The following is a 23532-nucleotide window of genomic DNA, read 5'->3' on the forward strand; positions in this document are numbered from 1 at the left end:
TCTACATTGTGGGCCATTTTTTATGGATACACCTTAATAAAATGGGAATGGTTGGTGATATTAACTACCTGTTTGTGGCACATTAGTATATGTGAGGGGGGAAACTTTTCAAGATGGGTGGTGACCAAGGCAGCCATTTTGAATCCAACTTTAGTTTTTTCAATAGGAAGTGTGTCATGTGACACATCAAACCTATTGGGAATTTCACAAGAAAAACAATGATGTGCTTGGTTTTAACGTAACTTTATTCTTTCATGAGTTATTTACAAGTTTCTGACTACTTATAAAATGTGTTCAATGTGCTGCCCATTGTGTTGGATTTTCAATGCAACCCTCTTCTCCCACTCTGCACACACTGATAGCAACACCGCAGGAGAAATGCTTGCACGGGCTTCCAGTATCCGTAGTTTTAGGTGCTGCAGAATAGGCAAAACTAAAATTGGAACAGGACCCTCAGTTTACGGAGAAGATTTTGTTCAGTGATGAGGCAAACTTTTATGTGAATGGTGAAGTTAACAAACAAAAACCACCGCTATTGGTCTGACACTAACCCACATTGGATATATCCCTCCAAGACTGTTGGAACACAAAAATTGATGGAATGGTGTGGTATATGGGGTACAAAGATAGTGGGGCCATTCTTCATCAATGGAAACCTCAAGGCCACTGGATATGCGAAATTGCTACATGATGATGTGTTTCCCTCTTTATGTACTGAAGCTGGCACATTCCCTGAGTTTTCCCAGCAAGATGGTGCACCACTACATTATGGGTGTCAGGTCCGAGCATTCCTAGATAAACAGTTTCCTGGAAAGTGGATTGGTCGTCGTGGGCCAGTTGAATGGCCCCCAAGGTCTCCCGATCTGACCCCCTTAGACTTTTATCTTTGGGGTCATCTGAAGGCAATCGTCTATGCTGTGAAGATACAAGATGTGCAGCACCTGAAACTACAGATACTGGAAGCCTGTGCTAGCATTTCTCCTGCGGTGTATATAGTAGTATATAGCAGTGTATACGGATACTGGAAGCCTGTGCAAGCATTTCTCCTGCGGTGTATATAGTAGTATATAGCAGTGTATACGGATACTGGAAGCCTGTGCTAGCATTTCTCCTGCGGTGTATATAGTAGTACATAGCAGTGTATACGGATACTGGAAGCCTGTGCTAGCATTTCTCCTGCAGTGTTGCTATCAGTGTGTGAAGAGTCGGAGAAGAGGGTTGCATTGACAATCCAACACAATGGGCAGCACATTGAACACATTTTATAAGTGGTCAGAAACTTGTAAATAACTAATGAAAGAATAAAGTTACGTTAAAACCAAGTACTCATTGTTTTTCTTGTGAAATTTCCAATAGGTTTGATGTGTCACATGACCCTCTTCCTATTGAAAAAACAAAAGTTGGATTCAAAATGGCGGCCATGGTCACCACCCATCTTGAAAAGTTTCCCCCCTCACATATACTAATGTGCCACAAACAGGAAGTTAATATCACCAACCAATGCCATTTTATTAAGGTGTATCCATATAAATGGCCCACCCAAGTGCACAAGTCTAGTCCATTTACAAGAGAGCACTTGAGGACCTGCATTCTCATGATCAGTAGGGATCCCAACAGTCGAACCCACAGTACAGTAGTTTTAAATATTTATAGGTCATATTGTTGAGATCCAAAAGCAGTTTTATCATTACTTCTAGTGCTCAGTTCACAATTGTGTCAAAAATTTGATTTTTACAGGTTGGATGATTGATTCATTTTTCACTGGCCCCATGGACTATTAGGTTTCTGTTTTTATTAATATTATTTAAAATAATATACCATCAGTAACAGGGCTTCATACCCAAACATAGCAGCAATTGTACATAAAATCAAACATGAAACGTATAATTGATGGCCCATGTGTGACAGGTAAACAGAAGTTTACTGTATTTTAGAACAATTTAGCAATTTGACAATTTTTATTGATACAATCTTCTAGGTTTAATCTCAAATCTCCATGATAACTCCTGACAGATAATTATATCCACATCTCTCATGAAAGCATGTTTCAACTCATTGGTCACAATGCCTTCAACATCAGAGAAAGGCACAAGTCATGGGTCTAAAATAAAGGCTCACAGAAAAGCTTAACAATTTTCCCCTCCTGGGAAGTTGCGATGACATTAATGAAGTTATTGCCTTAACTCTTTACCAATACTGCTATTTTCTATATTAAGCAGGCTTGTGCTGCTGCCTTTCACCGAGGTCCATTTAGTAAAGCTGTGGTGCACAATAAACTATTATATTAGAAATAAAGGCACACAAAAGTCCCTTATATGGCCATGTGCATAAGGCCTAAAGATGAAAATACTTTACAGTATATTTATAGTGAATGGAGCATGGAAGAAAAAGAACTTACAGGAGAACTCCAGCCAAATAAAATCCCCTTTATATAGTTGCATATATTAAAGTCATATTACTTTTTAATGTACGAGTGAAATCTTTACTGAGCACATACCCTGGTTTTCTCAGCCTTTCCTCCAGGCAGGAAGTCCAGTAGTTCTTATCACACATGATGACTGACAGGCCTGACACATCATTATGTAATGGCACACTCCCTTCTCTCCAGCTCAGAAAGCCAGTACCTTAGTGTGTGTGTGTGTCCCTGAGGCGCACACACACCTCCCTCATCTATATTCACTGCTTCTCTAACCATGTGACTTGCAGCCCCTCTCTGCAGCTCACACAGGAAACATGCGCAGGGGGGGCGGGGGTTGGGGTTGGAGTTTTGTTAGTTTTTTGAAGCTCTCAGCTGATTTTAAAGGCTATTTATGGAGGTCCAATTTTGAAACAAATAAGCTGGGATGCCTAAGGAGTCAAGGTAAGGGTAGGTTCACACCAGGTTTTTGCAATACAGTTCCCGTATCAGGTTTTTGATAAAAAAAAAAAACGGACTCCTCAAAACCTGAATAAACTGTAACAAATTGTGTGTACACATTTTAATCCGTATTGTCCAGTTGCATGCGTTTAGGAGAAAAAGAAAATCTTATACGTTTTTAACTTTTCACTCCATTATGAATAAAGTTTCACTTGTCTTAAAATTTCAAGAAAAAAAAAACAATGTAAAGTCAAAAACCGTATGGTGAAAACCAGATGGAACCGTACACACATACAGTTCTGTACGGTTCCCATTGACTCCCATGTTAAAAAAAAAATAACTGATACGTTTCAATACAGTTTTTCACCCGGACCAAAAACTGTGGTAGGCTACAGTTATGGGTACGGGGGGGGGGGGGAGGGAACTGACAAAACCATACAGGATGCAAAAGAATGCATCTTTTGGCATACAGTTTTCAATGGAGAGTCAATGCATACGGTTTTTCTATACGGTTCCGTATGGTTTTCAAATTGAAAACGTATACGGGACTGTATTGCAAAAATGTGGTGTGAACCCAGCCTAAGTATGGATTTCAGCCGAACACACACATTCGGCTGAGGTTTCATATTTGACGGGGGATTGGAAGTTGGTTGACATTTTATGCGTATAGCAAGTCCCAAGTTTCAAGCCTGTGCGATCTTAAGCTCCAGTGTGGAGAGATGCAGGCTATGCTGGACGATACAGTTGCCAGGGCAACTGTACCACCCTCAGCGAAGTTCCGTGCATGAATCTCGTTAATCAGAAAAGGGCTCATGCATGGAACTTTGCTGAGCGTGGTATGGTTGCCTTGGTAACTGTACTGCCCAGCATAACCTGCGTCCCCCCATGCTGGAGCTGAAGATCGCGCTTGCCTGAAACTTGCGCTTAAAAGGGCCTTCCTGTTCAGAACTTATTAATGGCCTGTCCTCAGGATAGGTCATCAGTGCCCGGGCTGGCAATCACACTGAGTGGTTACAGCCTGAGCAGACAGGACCTGCAGAGGATGTCTCCCGCTCAGGGGACTGCTTTCAAATTTCACATCTTCCCCATCGCTCCCAGCAGGAGCTTCACCATGTCTCCCAAGCATAGTAATGAATAAGATTTTAACCCGCAAAGTACGCAGGGCGTATGGGTACACCCTTATGTCATGGTACTTAAAGGGGTACTTAGCCCCGAGATCTCTTATCTTCTACCCAAAGGATAGGGTATAAGATGTCTGATTGCGGGGGTCCTGCCTCTGGGAACCCCCGCGATCTCTCATGCAGCACCCAGTGTCATGTGCTGCACGGATCAAAGTTCGCTCTGTGCCGGATGACAGGCGATACAGGGGCCGGAGTTTTGTGATGTCACAAGGGGGCGGGGTTGTGATATCACGCCCCACCCCCTCAATGCAAGGCTATGGGAGGGGGCATGGTGGGTGCTGCAGGAGAGATCCTTTGGATAGGGGATAAGTGATCAGTGATGCAGGCTAAGTAGGAGAGCTGATCTGCAGTAACCCAGTATTGGTACTACGCAATGTATGGATTAATCTATTTGATACTGATGGCCTATCCTGAGGACAGGTCATTACTAAGTTCTGAACAGGAAGCCCCTTTTAAGCGCAAGTCTCAAGTTTCAGGCAAGTGTGATCTTCAGCTCCAGCGTGGGGAGACGCAGGTTATGCTGGGCAGTACAGTAACCAAGGCAACATACCACGCTCAAAGTTCCATGCATGAGCCCTTTTCTGATGAACGAGACTTATTCATGGAACTACGTTGAGCCTGATACAGTTGCCTTGGCAACTGTATCGTCCAGCATAGCCTGCATCTCTCCACACTGGAGCTTAAGATCACACAGGCTTGAAACTTGGGACTTGCACTTTGGAGTTGGCTATACGCATAAAATGTCAACCAACTTCCAGGGGACATGACATCACAAGGGGCGCGGTCCTGACGTCACAATACTCTGGCCACTGTATCACCCGTCAACAGCAGATGACACGGAGTGCTGCAGGACAGATCCCGGGGATTCCCAGCGGCAGGAACCCTCACGATAGGATGTCTAGGGGCAGAGTACCCCTTTAAGGACACAGGGCATACCTGTACGCCCTGCTCCCTTTACCTGGGTTTGAATTGTGTATATGAGCTGAGTGCGCTTCATACCAGGTGGGTCCCGGATGCTATCAGCAGCCAGGACCCAGGGTTAATGCCGGACATTGCCGATCGGGCAGATGTCCAGCATCAACCCTTTAGATGCTGCGATCAAATGTTAAAAATGAAATGAAATGTTAAAAAGACGATACTGGAAGGTGATAAATGTGAATAAGCCCCCTACCCTAATAAAAGTTTAAATCACCCCTCATTTCTTAAATAAAATAATGTAATCAAAAATAAACAAACTTATGTGGTATCGTAAATGTGGTGCGACCGCACGGTCAATGGCGTACACGTAAAAAAATTAAAAAAAAAAACTAAATCCAATATTGTGCATTTTTGGTCACTTCATATACCATAAGAAAAAATAAAAAGTGATCAAAAAGTCCCATCAAAACAAAAATAAATGGCAGCAAAAAAAAAAAATTAGCCCTCATATAGCCCTGTATGTGGAAACCTAAAAAAAAGTTATAGGGGGTCAGAAGATGACAATTTTACGCATACTAATTTTGGTGCATGTAGTTATATTTTTTTTAAGCAGTAAAAATAAAACCTACATATGTTTGCTATGGGGATTTTCTCCTGTTCTGGACAGTTTCAAAGGTTCAAAGGTTTCTGGCCCTGCTAAAATAAACCAGTCAAAAATTGTATAAATGAAAATGTCCTTTATTACAAAAATAGTAAAACATTATAAAATTCAGCAGCTGTAGATAAAATCCAGTCACAATTATAATTTATGCAAAAACTTTTAAGGTCAAACGATAGTTTAGTTCACATCTGTGTTGGAAGGTCTATTAGTTTTAGTGGCCTTTGCTAAAAATGAAATCAAGTTTTCTGGAAAAAAAACACATCATACAATAAAATGCCAGGCACCATGACGGAACCCAGACAGACCCCATTAAAAGTCAATTGGGTCTGTTGGGTGCCATTGCTGGCTATAATGCACCAGATCCAGCATGGAAACGTTTATTTCCTATTCCTATGATGGAACAATAGATAACAACTGCAGATAAGAACTATTATTCTACAACATAGAAAAGAAACAGACCTGAATAAATTACACTTATTACTATACAACCCACACACACATAAGGCATTTTGGTAACTGCACCCGACAGCAACAAGTAAAAAGCGATTTTACAATCAAAAGAAACAAGACTTCATTTGGTTTAAAAATATGTATAGCATGTGAAACCGATTCAGAGGTGGATGTGCTCCAACCAGAATCAAGACCTCGGGTCACTACAGAACTTTACAACCGCCTGACTGTGCATTCTTCTTGTAGACGTGCTTGTTGGATCTGAAGAAAATTGAACTAAAAGTCAGTCGACAACTTTGATTGAATGAACCCCGGAGTGGACTTGAGATGTTCGGGCACTCTGTCCGGTAACTCTGCCACTGATGGAGCTGGAACTCTGTAATGCTGTTCGAGGGTATTTGGCAGCTATTGCCTGAGAAATAGTTTGCTTTAAAAGACATAATAAATATTTAAGGAAAACATGTTGGTTTATTCTTTTATATAGCACTAGCAAACATATTTCACAGTGCTGTCCACATTTAGCCCCTGTCTCCAGTGGAAATCACAATCTAAATTCCCAAAAATATGACTTTAGCGTCTGGAAGGAACCTACAGTACCTAGAGGAACTCCACCCAAACTCGGTGCACATGTTGCCATTGGTCCTCGTCTTCCAAGGTGATGTTACATAAGGAACTATGTATTGGTGCTACATCTCACAAATTCTCAACTTGTAAAACATCAACTAGGAAAGAAAAAACCTCATGGAGAAATATCTGTGCAGAACTATGAGGTGTGCCGACATGTTTGTTTTAGTGAACACTTGTATTTCCCACAAAACAAAAGTTTCTTAGAACTTTGCATAAAGGTGACTATATACATCCAATAGCTGTCAAACAGCATTCTCCTTAAAAACCAAAAAGGGTCAGGCAGTGGAAAACCAACATGCCTGACCCTAATCCCAGGCGTCATTTGAGTTTACTGGTCCACCAAAATTGGTAGGGGTTGTCTGACTAAGGGCCCTTTTACATGGATGCAGGATAACGATCAATTGTGCGGCCTAGTAAATACATCACTGGCTATGTGCAGCTGACATCGGTAATGTATAAGACCGCAGAAAAGATCCAATAAGGTGACGAACCTGTGTTTGCTGGACAAATCAAAATAAAAAAAATCAGATACAAAACTGATGCACACCCCATAAAAATATAGTACAAATATAGACAATTCTTTATTAGAAAGAACGACAAAGACACAAAAGCATAAAGGGGGAGATTCCTCAAGACCTGTGCCCATAGCAACCAATCAGATCTCTTATTTCATTTTTCAGAGGCCTTTTAAAAATGAAAGAAGTGATATGATTGGTTGCTATGGGCAACTGGTCGACTTTTCCTCTGCACAAGTTTTGATGAATCTCCCCCAAAAGCACTAAAAAGACTCAAACGAGCCACTCTTCAACAATAGGGGACCAAAATAAAGGGCGATTGCTGGCTTTTTATAATCGGACTTTCTAAAAGGACCTTAATATGTATGTGGGCCTTTAATGTTTTTTTTTCTTATAAATACATTTCCCAAGGAGTAACAGTGGCATTTATAAAGTCTCTTTGTTAATAGGGTGCATCCCTAGTCAGACCACACTGAGGGCTCTATTACCGGACGTGCAATATAAAAAAGCAGTGATCTTGCAGATCAGCACTGGGCCTATTACATGGCTTCCCTGTGTAACAGAGGATGATAAAGCGGCGGGTTATACAGCGCAAACAATCCCTGGATCATTTGTGCAGCCTTTTACTTCCATCATCATCTGCACATCCTCAATTACACAAGGCCAACAAAAGAGGATAATGCGGTGATCAGCTGATAAATTAGTGTTTGGTTATTTGTCAGCTGACCCCTGGCACATGGGGCAATAATCAGTGTATTGGGCCCTAAGTATTACTGTGCAGGGACACACCTTATAGAAAAGGGGTCCGGTAATGTCAAGTGTTTCGTTTATTAATATATTCGCATGAGCAATTACAGAAAAACAGCACAATAGAAAAGGTGTTCCAGCACTGTCATTTCAGAAGAAATATAACTACTTACAAGGTGAGCAGACAAATCCCCCTAAGGGCACATCAACATCAGTGGCTTTTTACCTTAAGAACTATCTCCAATTGACTTTAAAGCAGATGAGGGCAATGTTTTTCCACATGGAAAGAGACTGGACATGTCACTTTTTTTGGTGATTTTGACGCATGCCTATGTGACCATGCCTTAAAGAGTACCTGTCATCAAACTAAACTTTCAGTATATTGTTCCTTATGTAATTATAAAAACTTTGCTATTTACTTGCTGTTCAAATTCTCAACCTATATACAGTCATGGTCGTAAATGTTGGCACAACTGAAATGAAGTATTTCTCACAGAAAAGGATTGCAGTAACACATGTTTTGCTATACACATGTTTATTCCCTTTGTGTGTATTGGAACTAAACCAAAAAAGGGAGGAAAAAAAAGCAAATTGGACATAATGTCCCACCAAACTCCAAAAATGGACTGGACAAAATTATTGGCACCCTTTCAAAATTGTGGGAAAATAAGATTGTTTCAAGCATGTGATGCTCCTTTAAACTCACCTGGGGCAAGTAACAAGTGTGGACAATATAAAAATCACTCCTGAAAGCAGATAAAAAGGAGAGAAGTTCACTTAGTCTTTGCCTTGTATGTCTGTGTGCGCCACACTATGCATGGACAACAGAAAGAGGAGAAGAGAACTGTCTGAGGACTTGAGAACCAAAATTGTGGACAAATATCAACAATCTCAAGGTTACAAGTCCATCCCCAGAGATCTAGATTTGCCTTTGTCCACAGTGCGCAACATTATCAAGAAGTTTGCAACCCATGGCACTGTAGCTAATCTCCCTGGGCGTGGACGGAAGAGAAAAAATTGATGAAAGGTGTCAATGCAGGATAGTCCGGATGGTGGATAAGCAGCCCCAAGCAAGTTCCAAAGATAGTCAAGCTGTCCTGCAGGCTCAGGGAGCATCATTGTTAGCGCAAACTGTCGACAATAAATGAAATGCTAATGGCAGGAGACCCAGGAGGTCCCCACTGCTGACACAGAGATATAAAAAAGCAAGACTACATTTTGCCAAAATGAACTTGAGTAAGCCAAAATCCTTCTGGGAAAACATCTTGTGGACAGATGAGACCAAGATAAAGCTTTTTGGTGAAGCACATCATTCTACTGTTTACCGAAAACGTAATGAGGCCTACAAAGAAAAGAACACAGTGCCTACAGTGAAATATGGTGAAGGTTCAATGATGTTTTGGGGTTGTTTTGCTGCCTCTGGCATTGGGTGCCTTGAATGTGTGCAAAGCATCATGAAATCTGAGGATTACCAAGGGATTTTGGGTCGCACTGCACAGCCCAGTGTCAGAAAGCTGGGTTTGACATATGTCAAAAAGCCCCCAAAAATGGATGGCAACAAAACATTTTTGGAGTTTAGTGGGACATTATGTCCAATTTGCTTTTTTTTCCCTCCCTTTTTTGGTTTAGTTCCAATACACACAAAGAGAATAAACGTGTATAGCAAAACATGTGTTACTACAATCCTTTTCTTAGGAAATACGGTACTTCATTTTCTTGAAAAATTTCAGGGGTGCCAACATTTACGGCCATGACTGTATGTATTACAAGGTATAACAGACCTAGTCTGCCTATAATTTTGCTGCCTTGGAATTTACTTACTGATTTATTACATCAGGAAAAAGAAGTTACCTGAGTAATAGGATGATGCTTTTCAACCACTACAGAGCTCATTGGTGGCGAAACTCCCATAGACCCGACACTTCCTCCAGGCTTGGGAAACTTCTGTGCTAGATCTGAACGTGCAGTAATACGGGCTGTTATAGTCTTCCCAGCCTTTTGTTGACCTGATGTTATTACTCTTGTCACAGGCTATAAAAACACATGAAAAAGAAATGTGAGTCAATATGTGCTTGCAATATGACTAAGGGTCATAGGACTACAAGTTGTTCTACTTTGCAAGTGTTCGATTCCCTGGAGCAATCGGAAATAAGACTTTGGACTGACTTATTCAAGACTTCTCTGGGGAATCTAAACACTTTGAAAGCAGAACGGCAAACTTCATGAATCATCTGCCAATTCATTGGACTTGGTGAATGTTACTGTAGATCTGCTAAACTCTAATAAGTGGCGGCCAAGGGTTTATGAAAGTAACATATACAAGACTGACTGACATTGCATCACTGCTCACCTTTATATACGCTACAAGATACAGTTCACAGAACAGATGAGAGAATCAATGCATACAGTACTATATGCATCCCCGCTCACCCACATTAGAAGTCCTACGGGTCAGAAGCTCTCAAGAGCATTGAGTGTGGTATGCTAGGTCAATAACATAGAATGTCTTAAGCCAACAGAAAAGCCATGGGTAATTCCTCCTGGGGATAGGACATAACATTCTTCAACCACTTAGGGACCAAGGGCGTACAAATACGCCCTGACACCCTGGTACTTAAGCACCAAGGGCTTACCTGTACGCCCGGGGGAATTCCGGTCCCCGTCGCTCATCGGGCGGGAACTGGAAATGTAAATCATTCAGCAGGCACCCCATGCAAATCTGTGGGGGGTCCTGATATAGTATACAGTGGTCTCTAAACTATAGCCCTCCAGATGTTGCAAAACTACAACTCCCAGCATGCCCAGACAGCTGTTTGATCATGATGGGATTTGTAGTTTTGCAATATTTGGAGGGGTACAGTTTGGAGATCACTGTGCGGTGGTTTCTAAATTGTGGCCCTCTAAATCTTGCAAAACTACAACTCCCAGCATGCACTAACAGCAAACAGCTGTCTCGTCATGCTTGGAGTTGTAGTTGCGTGCCTCCAGTTGTTGCATAACTACATCTCCCAGCATGCCCTTAGGCGATCAGTACATGCTGAGAGTTGTAGTTTTGCAACAGCTGGAGGCACACTGGTTGGAAAATGCCGAGTTAGGTAACAGAACCTAACTCAATGTTTTCCAACCAGTGTGCCTCCAGCTGTTGCAAAAGTACAACTCCCAGCTTGCACGGTACATTTACATTGGGAGGGTTTACAGTGAGTTTCCTGCTTCAATTTTGAGCTGCTGCAAATTTTCCGCCGCAGAGCAAACTCATAGCGGGAAACTCACCATAAACCCCCACCAGTGTGAATGTACCCTAAAAACACTACACTACACAAAATAAAGGGTAAATCACTACATATACACCCCATTACACTGCCCCCCCCCCAATAAAAATGAAAAATGTATCGTACGGCAGAGTTTCCAAAACGGAGCCTCCAGCTGTTGCAAAACAACAACTCACAGCATTTCTGGACAGCCACTGACTGTCCAGGCATCCTGGGAGTTTAGCAACAGCTGGAGGCACCCTGTTTGGGAATCATTGGCGTAGAATACCCCTATGTCCCCCCCTATGCAATCCCTAATTTAGTCCTCAAATGCGCATGGTGCCCTTTCACTTCCGAGCCCTGTCGTATTTCAAGGAAACAGTTTAGGGCCACATATGGGGTATTTCCATACTCGGGAGCAATTGGCTTACAAATTTTGGGGGGCTTTTTCGCCTTTTACCCCTTATGAAAAGAAAAAGTTGGGGTCTACACCAGCCTGTTAGTGTAAAAAAAATAAATAAAAAATAAAGAGGTAAAAGGAAAAAAAGACCCCCAAAATTTGTAACACAATTTCTCCTGAGTACGTAAATGCTCTGCGAGCACACAACAAGGCTCAGGTGTGAGAGCGCACTATGTACATTTGAGGCCTAAATTAGTGATTTGCACAGGGGTGGCTGATTTTACAGTGGTTCTGACATAAACGCAAAAAAATAAATACCCACATGTGACCCCATTTTGGAAACTACACCCCTCCTGGTATGTAACAAGAAGTATAGTGAGCCTTAACACCCCACAGGTGTTTGATGAATTTTTGTTAAAGTTGGATGGGGGGAAAAAAAATAAAAATTACTAAAATGCTGGTTGCCCGAAATTTTTCATTTTCACAAGGGAAATTTTTTTTTTATAAATAGCCCCCCAACATTTGTAACCCCATTTCTTCTGAGTAAGAACATACCCCATATGTGGATGTAAAGTGCTCTGTGGGCGAACTACAATGCTCAGAGCCATTGGGCTTTTGGAGAGAAAATGTGTCCGGTATTGAAGGCCACGTGTGTTTACAAAGCCCCCATAGTGCAAGACCAATGCACCCCCCCCCCCCACGTGACCCATTTTTGGAAACTACACCCCTCACATAATGTAATAAGAAGTACAGTGAGCATTTACACCCCACAGGTGTCTGACAGATTTTTGGAACAGTTGCCCGCGAAAATAAAAAATGTAATTTTTCATTTGCACAGCCCACTGTTCCAAAGATCTGTCAAACGCCAGTGGGGTGTAAATACTCACTGCACCCCTTATTAAATTCTGTGAAGGGTGTAGTTTGCAAAATGGTGGTCACATGTGGGGGGTCCACTGTCCTGGCACCACACATAAGGCCGCTGACTTCCATTCTAAACAAATTCTCTCTCCAAAAGCTCAACGGCGCTCCTTCTCTTCTGAGCATTGTAGTGCGCCAGCAGAGCACTTGACGTCCACACACGGGGCATTTCCCTACTCAATAAATGGGGGTTACAAAGAGCATTTTAGTGAAAAAAAATCGTGCTGAAAAACTCGGCTTATACTCGAGTATATATGGTATCGATGAAAATTTACCACAATGTTAGAGTAGACTATGTCAGGAAAAAAACATTATCGGAATCAAATTTAAAAGTAAAAGCATCCCAGAGTTATTAATGCTTAAAATGACAGTGGTTAGATGTGCAAAAAATGCTCTGGTCCTTAAGGTGAAAATGGACTTGGTCCTTAAGGGGTTAAAGGCTGAATAATCCCATTTACTAAAAGCCGAGAGCTGAAATTGTATTTAGTCTAGGAAATCCTCTGTGAGTCAAGTACATAACCGGCACAAATCATTCCGGTAGTTTGCTTGAATGCGTCTGTTTTGAGGCTAGGCTGTTCATCTCACAGAGCATTACCTTGACTAGATACAATTCTATCCAATTCAAAAACTACATCTGGTAGAACGATTTGCTATTTTATGGTTTCTGTTTTAAACATCTTTATTTGTGAACTGGAAAATCCAATAAAAATAAATAAACAAACAAACGAGAGTAGGACTAGCTTTATACCACATGTGGCCACTGAATGTATGCAAAGGTGTTTTTAGTCAGTGACCTCAAACAAATATGTCAAACATTGTAAAGAATTGATATACACAATGTACTAGAAAGTAATGGACCTTTCTATTTATCTAGCATTTAAAAATGCCTTTGTACAATTACACAGGAATATCACAAAAATGTTCAGAGATCTTAATCTACCCCAGAATGTGTGCCCATTCAGAGATAAGCCATGTAGACATTAATTCTGTTAGATAGAATCATCTGGAAATACTTGTTTTATCTGTTGGTTTAAAGGGGTTATCCAGGAAAAAACTTTTTTTTATATCAACTGGCTCCAGAAAGTTAAACAGATTTGTAAATAACTTCTATTAAAAAAATCTTAATCCTTCCAATAATTATCAGCTGCTGAAGTTGAGTTGTTCTTTTTTGTCTGGCAACAGTCCTTTCTGCTTGTCTCGGGAACTGCAGAAGAGCAGAAGAGGTTTGCTATAGGGATTTGCTTCTACTCTGGACAGTTCCCGAGACACGTGTCATCAGAGAGCACTTAGACCGAAAAGAACAACTCAAATTCAGCAGCTCATAGGTACTGAAAGGATTAAGATTTTTTTTTAAATAGAAGTAATTCACAAATCTGTTTTACTTTCTGGAGCCAGTTGATATATATAAAAAAATTTTTTTTCCTGGATAACCCCTTTAAACCAACAGATAAAACAAGTATTTCCAGATGCTTCTATATAACAGAATGGATGTCAACATGGCTTATCTCTGAGTGGGCACACATTCTGCAAAGTGAATGCGCCATTAGATGAAGTGAACACTATGTTACATGAAAGTCTGCCAAACTCATTGCTTTCATCGGGATCGGGTAACCATCTAATGTGTATGCATTATCTAATCCAGTGTTTCCCAAACAGGGTGTCTCCAGCTGTTTCAAAGCTACAACTCCCAGCATGCCCGGAAAGCCTTTGGCTGTCCAGGCATGCTGGGAGTTGTAGTTTTGCAACAGCTGGAGGCACCCTGGTTGGGAAACACTGATCTAATGTGTGATGATGACAGAGATCAAGGAAAAACAAGGATCAATCATCTAGATTTCAACCTGATCCAATGTTTTAGCTATTGAAAAGTCGCTGTCAGTAGCCAAGCTGGGCTGTGTATATGGGGGAGTCAGGACGAACAGCTGGCAGCTGAATGTGTGTATTGTGGCCATTCTTTTTTCACTAATCTTGGGAAGTCACTTTTTTCTTTTGTGGTGGTTTTTAACATAGACCAATTAAACGTTATGTCTGATGGCGCTTCTAGTTTTTCTTCATATTTTTTGATTAAAAGCCTTAGAGTTTGTATTTTGTCAGACGTGTAGGCTTAAAGGGATACTTCGATGGAAATGTCTTTTTTTCAAATGAACTGGTGCCAGAAAGTTAAACAGATTTGTAAATTACTTCTATTAAAAAATATGAACCCTTCCAGTACTTATCAGCTGCTGTATGCTCCACAAGAAGTTGAGTACTTCTTTTCAGTCTGACCACAGTGCTCTCTGCTGACACCTCTGTCCATGTCAGGAACTGTCCAGAGAAGGAGAGGTTTTTCTATAGGGATTTGCTCCTACTGTGGAGCGTTCCTGACAAGGACAGAGGTGGCAGCAGAGAGCACTGTGGTCAGACTGAAAAGAACAACTCAACTTCCTCTGGATCATACAGCAGCTGATAAGTACTAGAAGGATTAAGATTTTTTAATAGAAGTAATTTACATATCAGTTTAACTTTCTAGAGCCAGTTGATAAGAACCAGAGTGCCCCTTTAACTTAATATACATTGTTCATAATGTGGCCATTACATAAGGGCAGATTTACTTTTTCTGTTATCATTGTAGTTGGGTGCAAAAAAGTCTTTTTGATCTATTTGTGCTACATGCTTTCACTTTACAGCAGACACAATTACTGTTATAAATAAAAAAATGGATTTCAAAGTTTTTTGCTTAGTTACAATGGACACGTGTGAAAGCCAGTAAGAGATGAGCCAGATGGTTTGGGGTACTCCCGTGGAAATCTTATTATTATTTTTTTTTATATATCAACTGGTGCCAGAAAGTTAAACAGATTTGTAAATTACTTCTATTAAAAAATCTTAATCCTTCCAGTACTTTTTAGGGGCTGTATACTACAGAAGAAATGCTTTTCTTTCTGGATTTCTCTGATGTCATGACCACAGTGCTCTCTGCTGAACTCTGCTGTCCATTTTTGTAACCGTCCAGAGCAGGAGAAAATCCCCATAGCAAACATGTGCTGCTCTGGACAGTTCCTAAAATGGACAGCAGAGGTCAGCCGAGAGCACTGTGGTCGTGCATTTCCTCTGTAGTATACAGCCCATAAAATGTATTGGAAGGATTAAGATTTTTTAATAGAAGTAATTTACAAATCTGTTTAACTTTCTGGCACCAGTTGATTTAAAAAAAAAAAAAAAAAAAAAGTTTTCCACGGGAGTACCCCTTTAATGTAAAGATCTTCTGGTCCCAGCTTTTGCCATTGTTGTTCACAAGTCCAGACACAGATATCAGTGCACTTACCAGTTTCTGTGTGGATAAGACGCTTGATCCTGATGTAGTAGCCGATATTACCACAGGAGTGCTCATATCATCTTTGGACTCCGAAACACTTGAAGGAACCAATGGTGGTCGAAACTAAAAGGGCAAATACTGAATGATTGGAATGAACACAGAAAAGCAGGGAAACCTAAACTATTTACCCTATGGCTAGAATGACATTTTCAGCCACCCAGTTTGTGTGTGACTTTGTTCCTGGTTAGCAATAGTATAACTGTTAGACATATGCCTATTATTTATGTAACAATCTGTTTTTCATATGATTGATTTAGAAATGTATGTCATAGGAAAAACAATGTGCACCTCGCCAAGCATTTGTTCAATAAGTGAAGCCCTGGTATTTGAACGTCCATGTTTTCAGCCAAACTTAACCCCTTAAGGACTCATGACGTTCTCATACGTCTTCATTTCAGAGTCCTTAAGGACTCATGACGTATGAGAAAGTCATGAGCTTTCCTGGCCCCCCGCAGCCAGCTGGAGCGGAGCCGGTGCCCGATGCCTGCTGAAATCGTTCAGCAGGCATCACGGCATATCGCCCAGGGGGGTCATGATGACCCCCCATGTCGGCGATGGCCGCAGATCACTGTACAATTCAGCCCAGCGATCTGCGGCGGATTCCGGGTCATTCGAGTCTCCAGTGACTCTGTGACCCGGAATTACAGGCTGTTCGGGGCCATCTGACGGCCCCGAACAGCCATAGCCAGCAGGGGTGAGGTGGCACTGGTGCCATCTCACGATTGCCCTGATTCGTAAATCGGCCAACCAATCGGCACCTGCTGCGGGTGTCACTCCCGCAACCCGCTCCGCCCCTCTTCCGGAGGACGTGAGCGGGTGCAGGAAGTTGACCCCGGCAGCTGGGGACCCCGATCCCCGGCGTCCCTGTTGGGATCGGGGCCCCAGGGGTGGCAGCGGCGAAGAGGGACTGACCTGTGTGCCAGCAGCAGTTGGAGCTGAGTGACAGCATCCTGCTGTTACTTAGCAACAGCTCCCAGCATGCAAAATGGGCATGCTGGGAGCTGTAGTTATGCAACAGTAGGAGGCAGACAACCACAACTCCCAGCATTCCCTTATGGGCATGCTGGGACTTATAGTTTTGCAACAGCTGGAGGCACATTTTTTTCTATGGAAAAGTGTACCTTCAGCTGTTGTATAACTACAACTCCCAGCTTGCACAATCAGCTAAAGTGCATGCTGGGAGTTGTAGTGGTGCATCTGCTGGTTGCATAACTACAACTCCCAGCATGCCCGTTGGCTGTCGGTGATTGCTGAGAGTTGTAGTTTTGCAACAGCTGAAGGCACACTGGTTGTGAAACACTGAGTTAAGTAGCAAACCAGTGTGTCTCCAGCTGTTGCATAACTACAATCCCCAGCCAAAGTAGTATGCCTCCAGCTGTTGCATAACTACAACTCCCTGCATGTACGGTCTATCAGTGCATGCTGGGAATTTTAGTTTTGCAACAGCTGAAGGCACACTGGTTGCAAAACACAGTTTTTTTTACCAAACTCTGTGTTTCACAACCAATGTGCCTCCAGCTGTTGCAAAACTACAACTCCCAGCATGCACTGATAGACTGTATATGCTGGGAGTTGTAGTTTTGCAACAGCTGGATGTCCCCCCCCCCCCCCCCGAATGTGAATGTACAGGGTACACTCACGTGGTCGGAGGTTTACAGTAAGTTTCTGGCTGCAAGTTTGAGCTACGGCAAATTTTCTGCCGCAGCTCAAACTGCCTGCGAGAGACTACTGGGAACCCTTGCCCGTGTGGGGTAAAAAACACTACATATACACATACCCCTACACAGCCCCCTCCCCTCCCCAATAAAAATGAAAAACGTCTGGTACGCCACTGTTTCCAAAACGGAGCCTCCAGCTGTTGCAAGACAACTACTCCCAGTATTACCAGACAGCCACTGACTGTCCAAGCATGCTGGGAGTTTTACAACAGCTGGAGGCACCGTTTTTCATTTTTATTGGGGAGGGGAGGGGGCTGTGTATGGGTATGTGTATATGTAGTGTTTTTTACCCCACACGGGCGGGGGTTCCCAGCAGTCTCTCGCTGGCATCACTGGCATAGAATACCCCTATGTCCACCCCTATGCAAGTCCCTAATTTAGGCCTCAAATGCGCATGGCCCTGTCGTATTTCAAGGCAACAGTTTAGGGTCACATACGGGGTATCGCCGTACTTGGGAGAAATTGCACTACAAATTTTGGGGGGTATTTTCTGCTATTACCCTTTTTAAAAATGTAAAATTTTTGGCAAACCAAGCATTTTTTTTTTTTTACATATGCAAAAGTCGTGAAACCCCTGTGGGGTATTAAGGGTCACATTACCCCTTGTTACATTCCCCGAGGGGTCTAGTTTCCAAAATGGTATGCCATGTGTTTTTTTTTTGCTGTTCTGGCACCATAGGGGCTTCCTAAATGCGGCATGCCCCCAGAGCAAAATTTGCTTCCAAAACGCCAAATGTGACTCCTTCTCTTCTGAGACCTGTAGTGCGCCAGCAGAGCACTTTTCACCCCCATATGGGGTGTTTTCTGAATCAGGAGAAATTGGGCTTCAAATGGTGGGGGTATTTTCTGCTATTACCCTTTTTAAAAATGTAAAATTTTTGGGAAACCAAGCATTTTAGGTACATTTTTTTTTTTTTTTTTTTTTACATATGCAAAAGTCGTGAATCACCTGTGGGGTATTAAGGTTCACATTACCCCTTGTTAAGTTCCCCGAGGAGTCTAGTTTCCAAGATAGTATGCCATGTGGATTTTTGTTTTGCTGTTTTGGCACCATAGGGGCTTCCTAAAGGTGACATGCCCCCCAAAAACCATTTGTCGCTCCTTCGCTTCTGAGCCCTCTACTGCGCCCCCGCCGAACAATTAACATAGACATATGAGGTATGTGCTTACTCGAGAGAAATTGGGCTACAAATACAAGTAAAAATTTTCTCCTTTTTACCCCTTGCAAAAATTCTAAAATTGGGTCTACAAGAACATGCGAGTGTAAAAAATGAAGATTTTGAATTTTCTCCTTCACTTTGCTGCTATTCCTGTGAAACACCTAAAGGGTTAAAACACTTACTGAATGTCATTTTGAATACTTTGGGGGGGGGGTGCAGTTTTTATAATGGGGTCATTTTTGGGGTATTTCTAATATGAAGACCCTTGAAATCCACTACAAAACTGAACTGGTCCCTGAAAAATAGGGAGTTTGAAAATTGCTGCTGTACTTTGAAGCCCTCTGGTGTCTTCCAAAAGTAAAAACGCGTACATTTTATGATGCAAACATAAAGTAGACATATTGTATATGTGAACCCAAATTTTTTTTATTTTTTGGGGTTCACATACACATATATATATATATACATATACATACATATACATACATATACATACATACATATATATATATATATATATATATATATATATATATATGATCCAACTGCGGACCAATATATGGAGGGTTATTTAAACCAATTCACCAAAAGATCACCGAAGTGATCCACTAATTCCCTATATTTCCCATATATTTGTTAAAAGGTATAATCTTTATTAATTTCAAAACACCAACAAAAAAGGAGTTAAAATTTGCAGTGTATCTCTCCTCCTGTATTATTAGTAATTATCTGTGCCAGCCAGGCATCACCTATTATCTACCTGTGTGTACCTGCAGTGTACACACGGTTGGTGGGGGAGTCCGCACTGTATATTAAAAAACCTATCCTATGCCCCCCTCGACATGTTTCGCCGCAGGACGCGGCTTTGTCAAGAGGTTTTAGGGCACTGAATGAAAAAGCGCCAAAACAGGGGTTAAATAACCTCCTATTGTGACATCATGGTGGGGTGATATTCACTTCTGATTGGTGGGACGCCATCCCATCCAATCATCCTCTATTTAATTTGATGGACATTTCCATGCACCTATTGCTGCTCTCATAGTTCAACCAATCCGCATAGTTGTTTATTGGTTGCCTCGGTAATGCATCACATGATTACTGCGTCATGATCTCAGAGCCGATGTTCACATCCGCCTCCTGCGCTATGACCCCTGCGCGAGCTCTTGTACCAGCGCCGATATTCACGGAAGCGGATGTGAATATCGGCGCTGGTACAAGAGCTCGCGCAGGGGTCATAGCGCAGGAGGCAGATGTGAACATCGGCTCTGAGATCATGACGCAGTAATCATGTGATGCATTACCGAGGCAACCAATAAACAACTATGCGGATTGGTTGAACTATGAGAGCAGCAATAGGTGCATGGAAATGTCCATCAAATTAAATAGAGGATGATTGGATGGGATGGCGTCCCACCAATCAGAAGTGAATATCACCCCACCATGATGTCACAATAGGAGGTTATTTAACCCCTGTTTTGGCGCTTTTTCATTCAGTGCCCTAAAACCTCTTGACAAAGCCGCGTCCTGCGGCGAAACATGTCGAGGGGGGCATAGGATAGGTTTTTTAATATACAGTGCGGACTCCCCCACCAACCGTGTGTACACTGCAGGTACACACAGGTAGATAATAGGTGATGCCTGGCTGGCACAGATAATTACTAATAATACAGGAGGAGAGATACACTGCAAATTTTAACTCCTTTTTTGTTGGTGTTTTGAAATTAATAAAGATTAAACCTTTTAACAAATATATGGGAAATATAGGGAATTAGTGGATCACTTCGGTGATCTTTTGGTGAATTTATATATATATATATATATATATATATATATATATATATATATATATATATACACACACACAGTGGTCCCTCAACATACGATGGTAATTCGTTCCAAACGACCCATCGTTTGTCGAATCCATCGTATGTTGAGGGATCCGTGCAATGTAAAGTATAGGAAGCTGTACTCACCTGTCCCCGTCGCTCCGGACCAGGTCCTCACCGCTCCCGCTGCTGTTCCAGGGGCTCCCGATGCTGTCCCGCTGCTCCGGTGTCTTCTTCGCGTTCCTCCGGTGTCTTGCGCATCTTCTGCAGGGTCCGAGCCTCGCTTTCCGGTGACGTTATTACGCTGCTGCGCCCGCACGGCGTGCGTAGTGACGTAATAACGACGCCGGAAAGCGAGGCCCGGACCCTGGAGAAGATGCGCAAGACACCGGAGGATCGCGAAGTGGACCCGGAGCAGCGGGGATAGGTAAGTGAACCTGCTGGGGCACATTACACTGCTATTCGACAGCAGCTAAAGCATTTTGCGCTGTGGGATAGCAGTTAATGCGATGGCCCCGATATATAAAAGCATCGTATGTCGATGCTGACATCGACATACGATGGCCTCTAAGAGGCCATCGTATGTCGATTTTATCATATGTCGGGGCCATCATAGGTCGGGGGGTTACTGTAATATATATAGGGGTATTTACATCTCACATCACTAGGATGGGCTATCACTTTATAACTGGTAGGGGATCTTTGGGACTCCAACAAGCTCCTTCACCATTTTTCCTGTACAGCAGTGCTCCTCCTACAGCGGAAATTCTACAGCGAAAAGTACAGGAAGGATTAAGATTTTTTAATAGAAGTAATTTACAAATCTGTTTAACTTTCTGGCACCAGATTTAAAAAAAATAAATAAATAAATAAAAGTTTTTCACCGGAGTACCCCTTTAAGGCTTTGGGCCACACTGCCATATAACTTTCCCTTTACAACAACATATGCGCAGTAATCCCTTATTACTTACATTTTGCTCGGCTGTCACAGCAGAAGAGGGGAGATCGTGCTGTGAAGGGTTTCTAGGGACAGAAGTGGTGGGCACCTGCTGAAAGGTTACAGAGGGACTGCAGCCAGGGTCTTCCCTCCTAGGTGGATGGTCTGCTACTGAGATACAGATGTATTTACAAATATTTTTCATTACAGCGAAATACCCTACATAACAAAACTAACAAGGCTAACATCAATTATGTTCTTAACACGTTCTAAAAGAAATAATGAAAAATAAAGTTGCAGTTGAAGCATAATGTTCATAAGATATTATTTACCTACAACCAACAACATGTATTTTCATCCTATACACTGTATATGTAGAACTTCAGTGTTTAGAAAGACAATAGAAGTATATTCTGTGCTATAGTGTCACCTTGTGTTCAGCTTGGAATAACACTTTCACCACCACCAGGTCTACCCTTTTATTATCCTATGTAAAAATACTGTGAAGAGTCACAAAAGATATTATAATGAAGAAATACACAGTAGATGCATCCACCTAGGGCTGGGCGGTATACCGGTTCATACCGAATACAGAAATTTTTGTGCTGCACGATATGAATTTTAACCCATACCGCAAGACCGGTTTGGCCCCTCCCGCTCGGGAATGAATGAATCAGCCCAGCGCTGCGCTGTCCCCACATGGGGAACTAATCCTATGTGACCCGCGAGCGCTGTTCTGCCCCCACCCCCCAATTAATTATCAGCCCAGCGCTGTCCCCATCAGGGTATTACTCACATATCACCCACATGCGCTGCTCTCCTCGTCCTGTTTGTTGCGGCCGCCGGCGCTGACACTCTATACCAGTGGTCTCCAACCGGCGGACCTCCAGATGTTGCAAAACTACAACTCCCAGCATGCCCGGACAGCCGTTGGCTGTCCGGGCATGCTGGGAGTTGTAGTTTTGCAACATCTGGAGGTCCGCAGGTTGGAGACCACTGCTCTATACTATGCGGTATCCCTATGCCCGGGCTGCAAAAAATAAACAAAATAAACTTTAACTCCCCTCCCGTTAGTCCGGTACCGGCCTCACTTGTTTCCTGGGGAAGGGATCGTCGGAGAGCCGTCAGCCTATCACCGGCCACAGCAATGTTCCGCCTTGGCCGGTGATAGGCTGAGCCCACTGTCATGTAAGAAGCCGGCTTCTTACATGACAGTGGGCTCAGCCTATCACCGGCCGAGGCGGAACATTGCTGCAGCCGGTGATAGGCTGATAGCTCTCCGACATTCCCGTCCCCAGTGTAAGGCCGACGTAGGTGCGTTAAAGTTTATTTTGTTTACCTTTTGCAGCCCGGGCATAGGGATACCGCACAGTATAGAGTGCCACTGCTGGCGGCCGCAACATACAGGACGAGGAGGGCAGCGAATGTGGGCTGATAATTAATATGGGGGGCTCTAGGAAATACCGTTCTATACCGTGGAACCGCCAAAAGTTTAAAAAAATACTGTGATACACACATTTGGTCATACCGACCAGCCCTACAGCCACCTAAAGATAATCATACACATGATACATAAACACGATAATTGTAGGCTCATTTGACTGTCAGCATTCTACCTCAATCCTCAAACTTGGCCGAGTGGACACCACCATATGCCGAATGATCAGCAGGTTTGGCCAACACCTATCTAATGCTTGTGACTAGCTATAGTTTTATAGTTTTGGATTGTCTATAGACATGCCTGCATAAAGAGGTGGGGTAGTGACTAGAGATGAGTGAACTTACAGTAAATTCGATTAGTCACGAACTACTCGGCTCGGCAGTTGATGCCTTTTCCTGCATAAATTACTTCAGCTTTCCGGTGCTCCCGTGGGCTGGAAAAGGTGGATACAGTCCTAGGAGACTCTTTCCTAGGAATGTATCCACCTTTTCCAGCCCACCGGAGCACCTTAAGGCTGAACTAATTTACGCAGGAAAAGTCATCAACTGCCGAGCCGAGAAGTTTGTGACGAATCGA

At 42.6% G+C, this 23532-nt stretch overlaps 1 protein-coding gene across 3 annotated transcripts in view; it reads right to left on the reverse strand.

Moving 5' to 3' along the window:
• Positions 1-5665: 5665 nt before the first annotated feature.
• POC5 (POC5 centriolar protein) overlaps positions 5666-23532 on the reverse strand; it is a 76644-nt gene continuing 58777 nt past the window's right edge. For 2 of the 3 annotated variants that reach the window (XM_056540307.1, XM_056540317.1), the window contains 4 exons: positions 21550-21686; positions 15824-15937; positions 9808-9987; positions 5667-6494 (listed from right to left, as the gene is read on the reverse strand). In XM_056540307.1, the coding sequence (XP_056396282.1) occupies positions 6351-6494; positions 9808-9987; positions 15824-15937; positions 21550-21686 (575 nt within the window). In that variant the 3' untranslated portion in view covers positions 5667-6350. Of the gene's footprint in view, positions 6495-9807; positions 9988-15823; positions 15938-21549; positions 21687-23532 lie in introns of all 3 variants that reach the window. The other variant, XM_056540299.1, reaches the window with a different exon arrangement.

The sequence above is a fragment of the Hyla sarda genome, chromosome 1, assembly GCF_029499605.1.
Source record: "Hyla sarda isolate aHylSar1 chromosome 1, aHylSar1.hap1, whole genome shotgun sequence".
Taxonomy (NCBI): Eukaryota; Metazoa; Chordata; class Amphibia; order Anura; family Hylidae; genus Hyla; species Hyla sarda.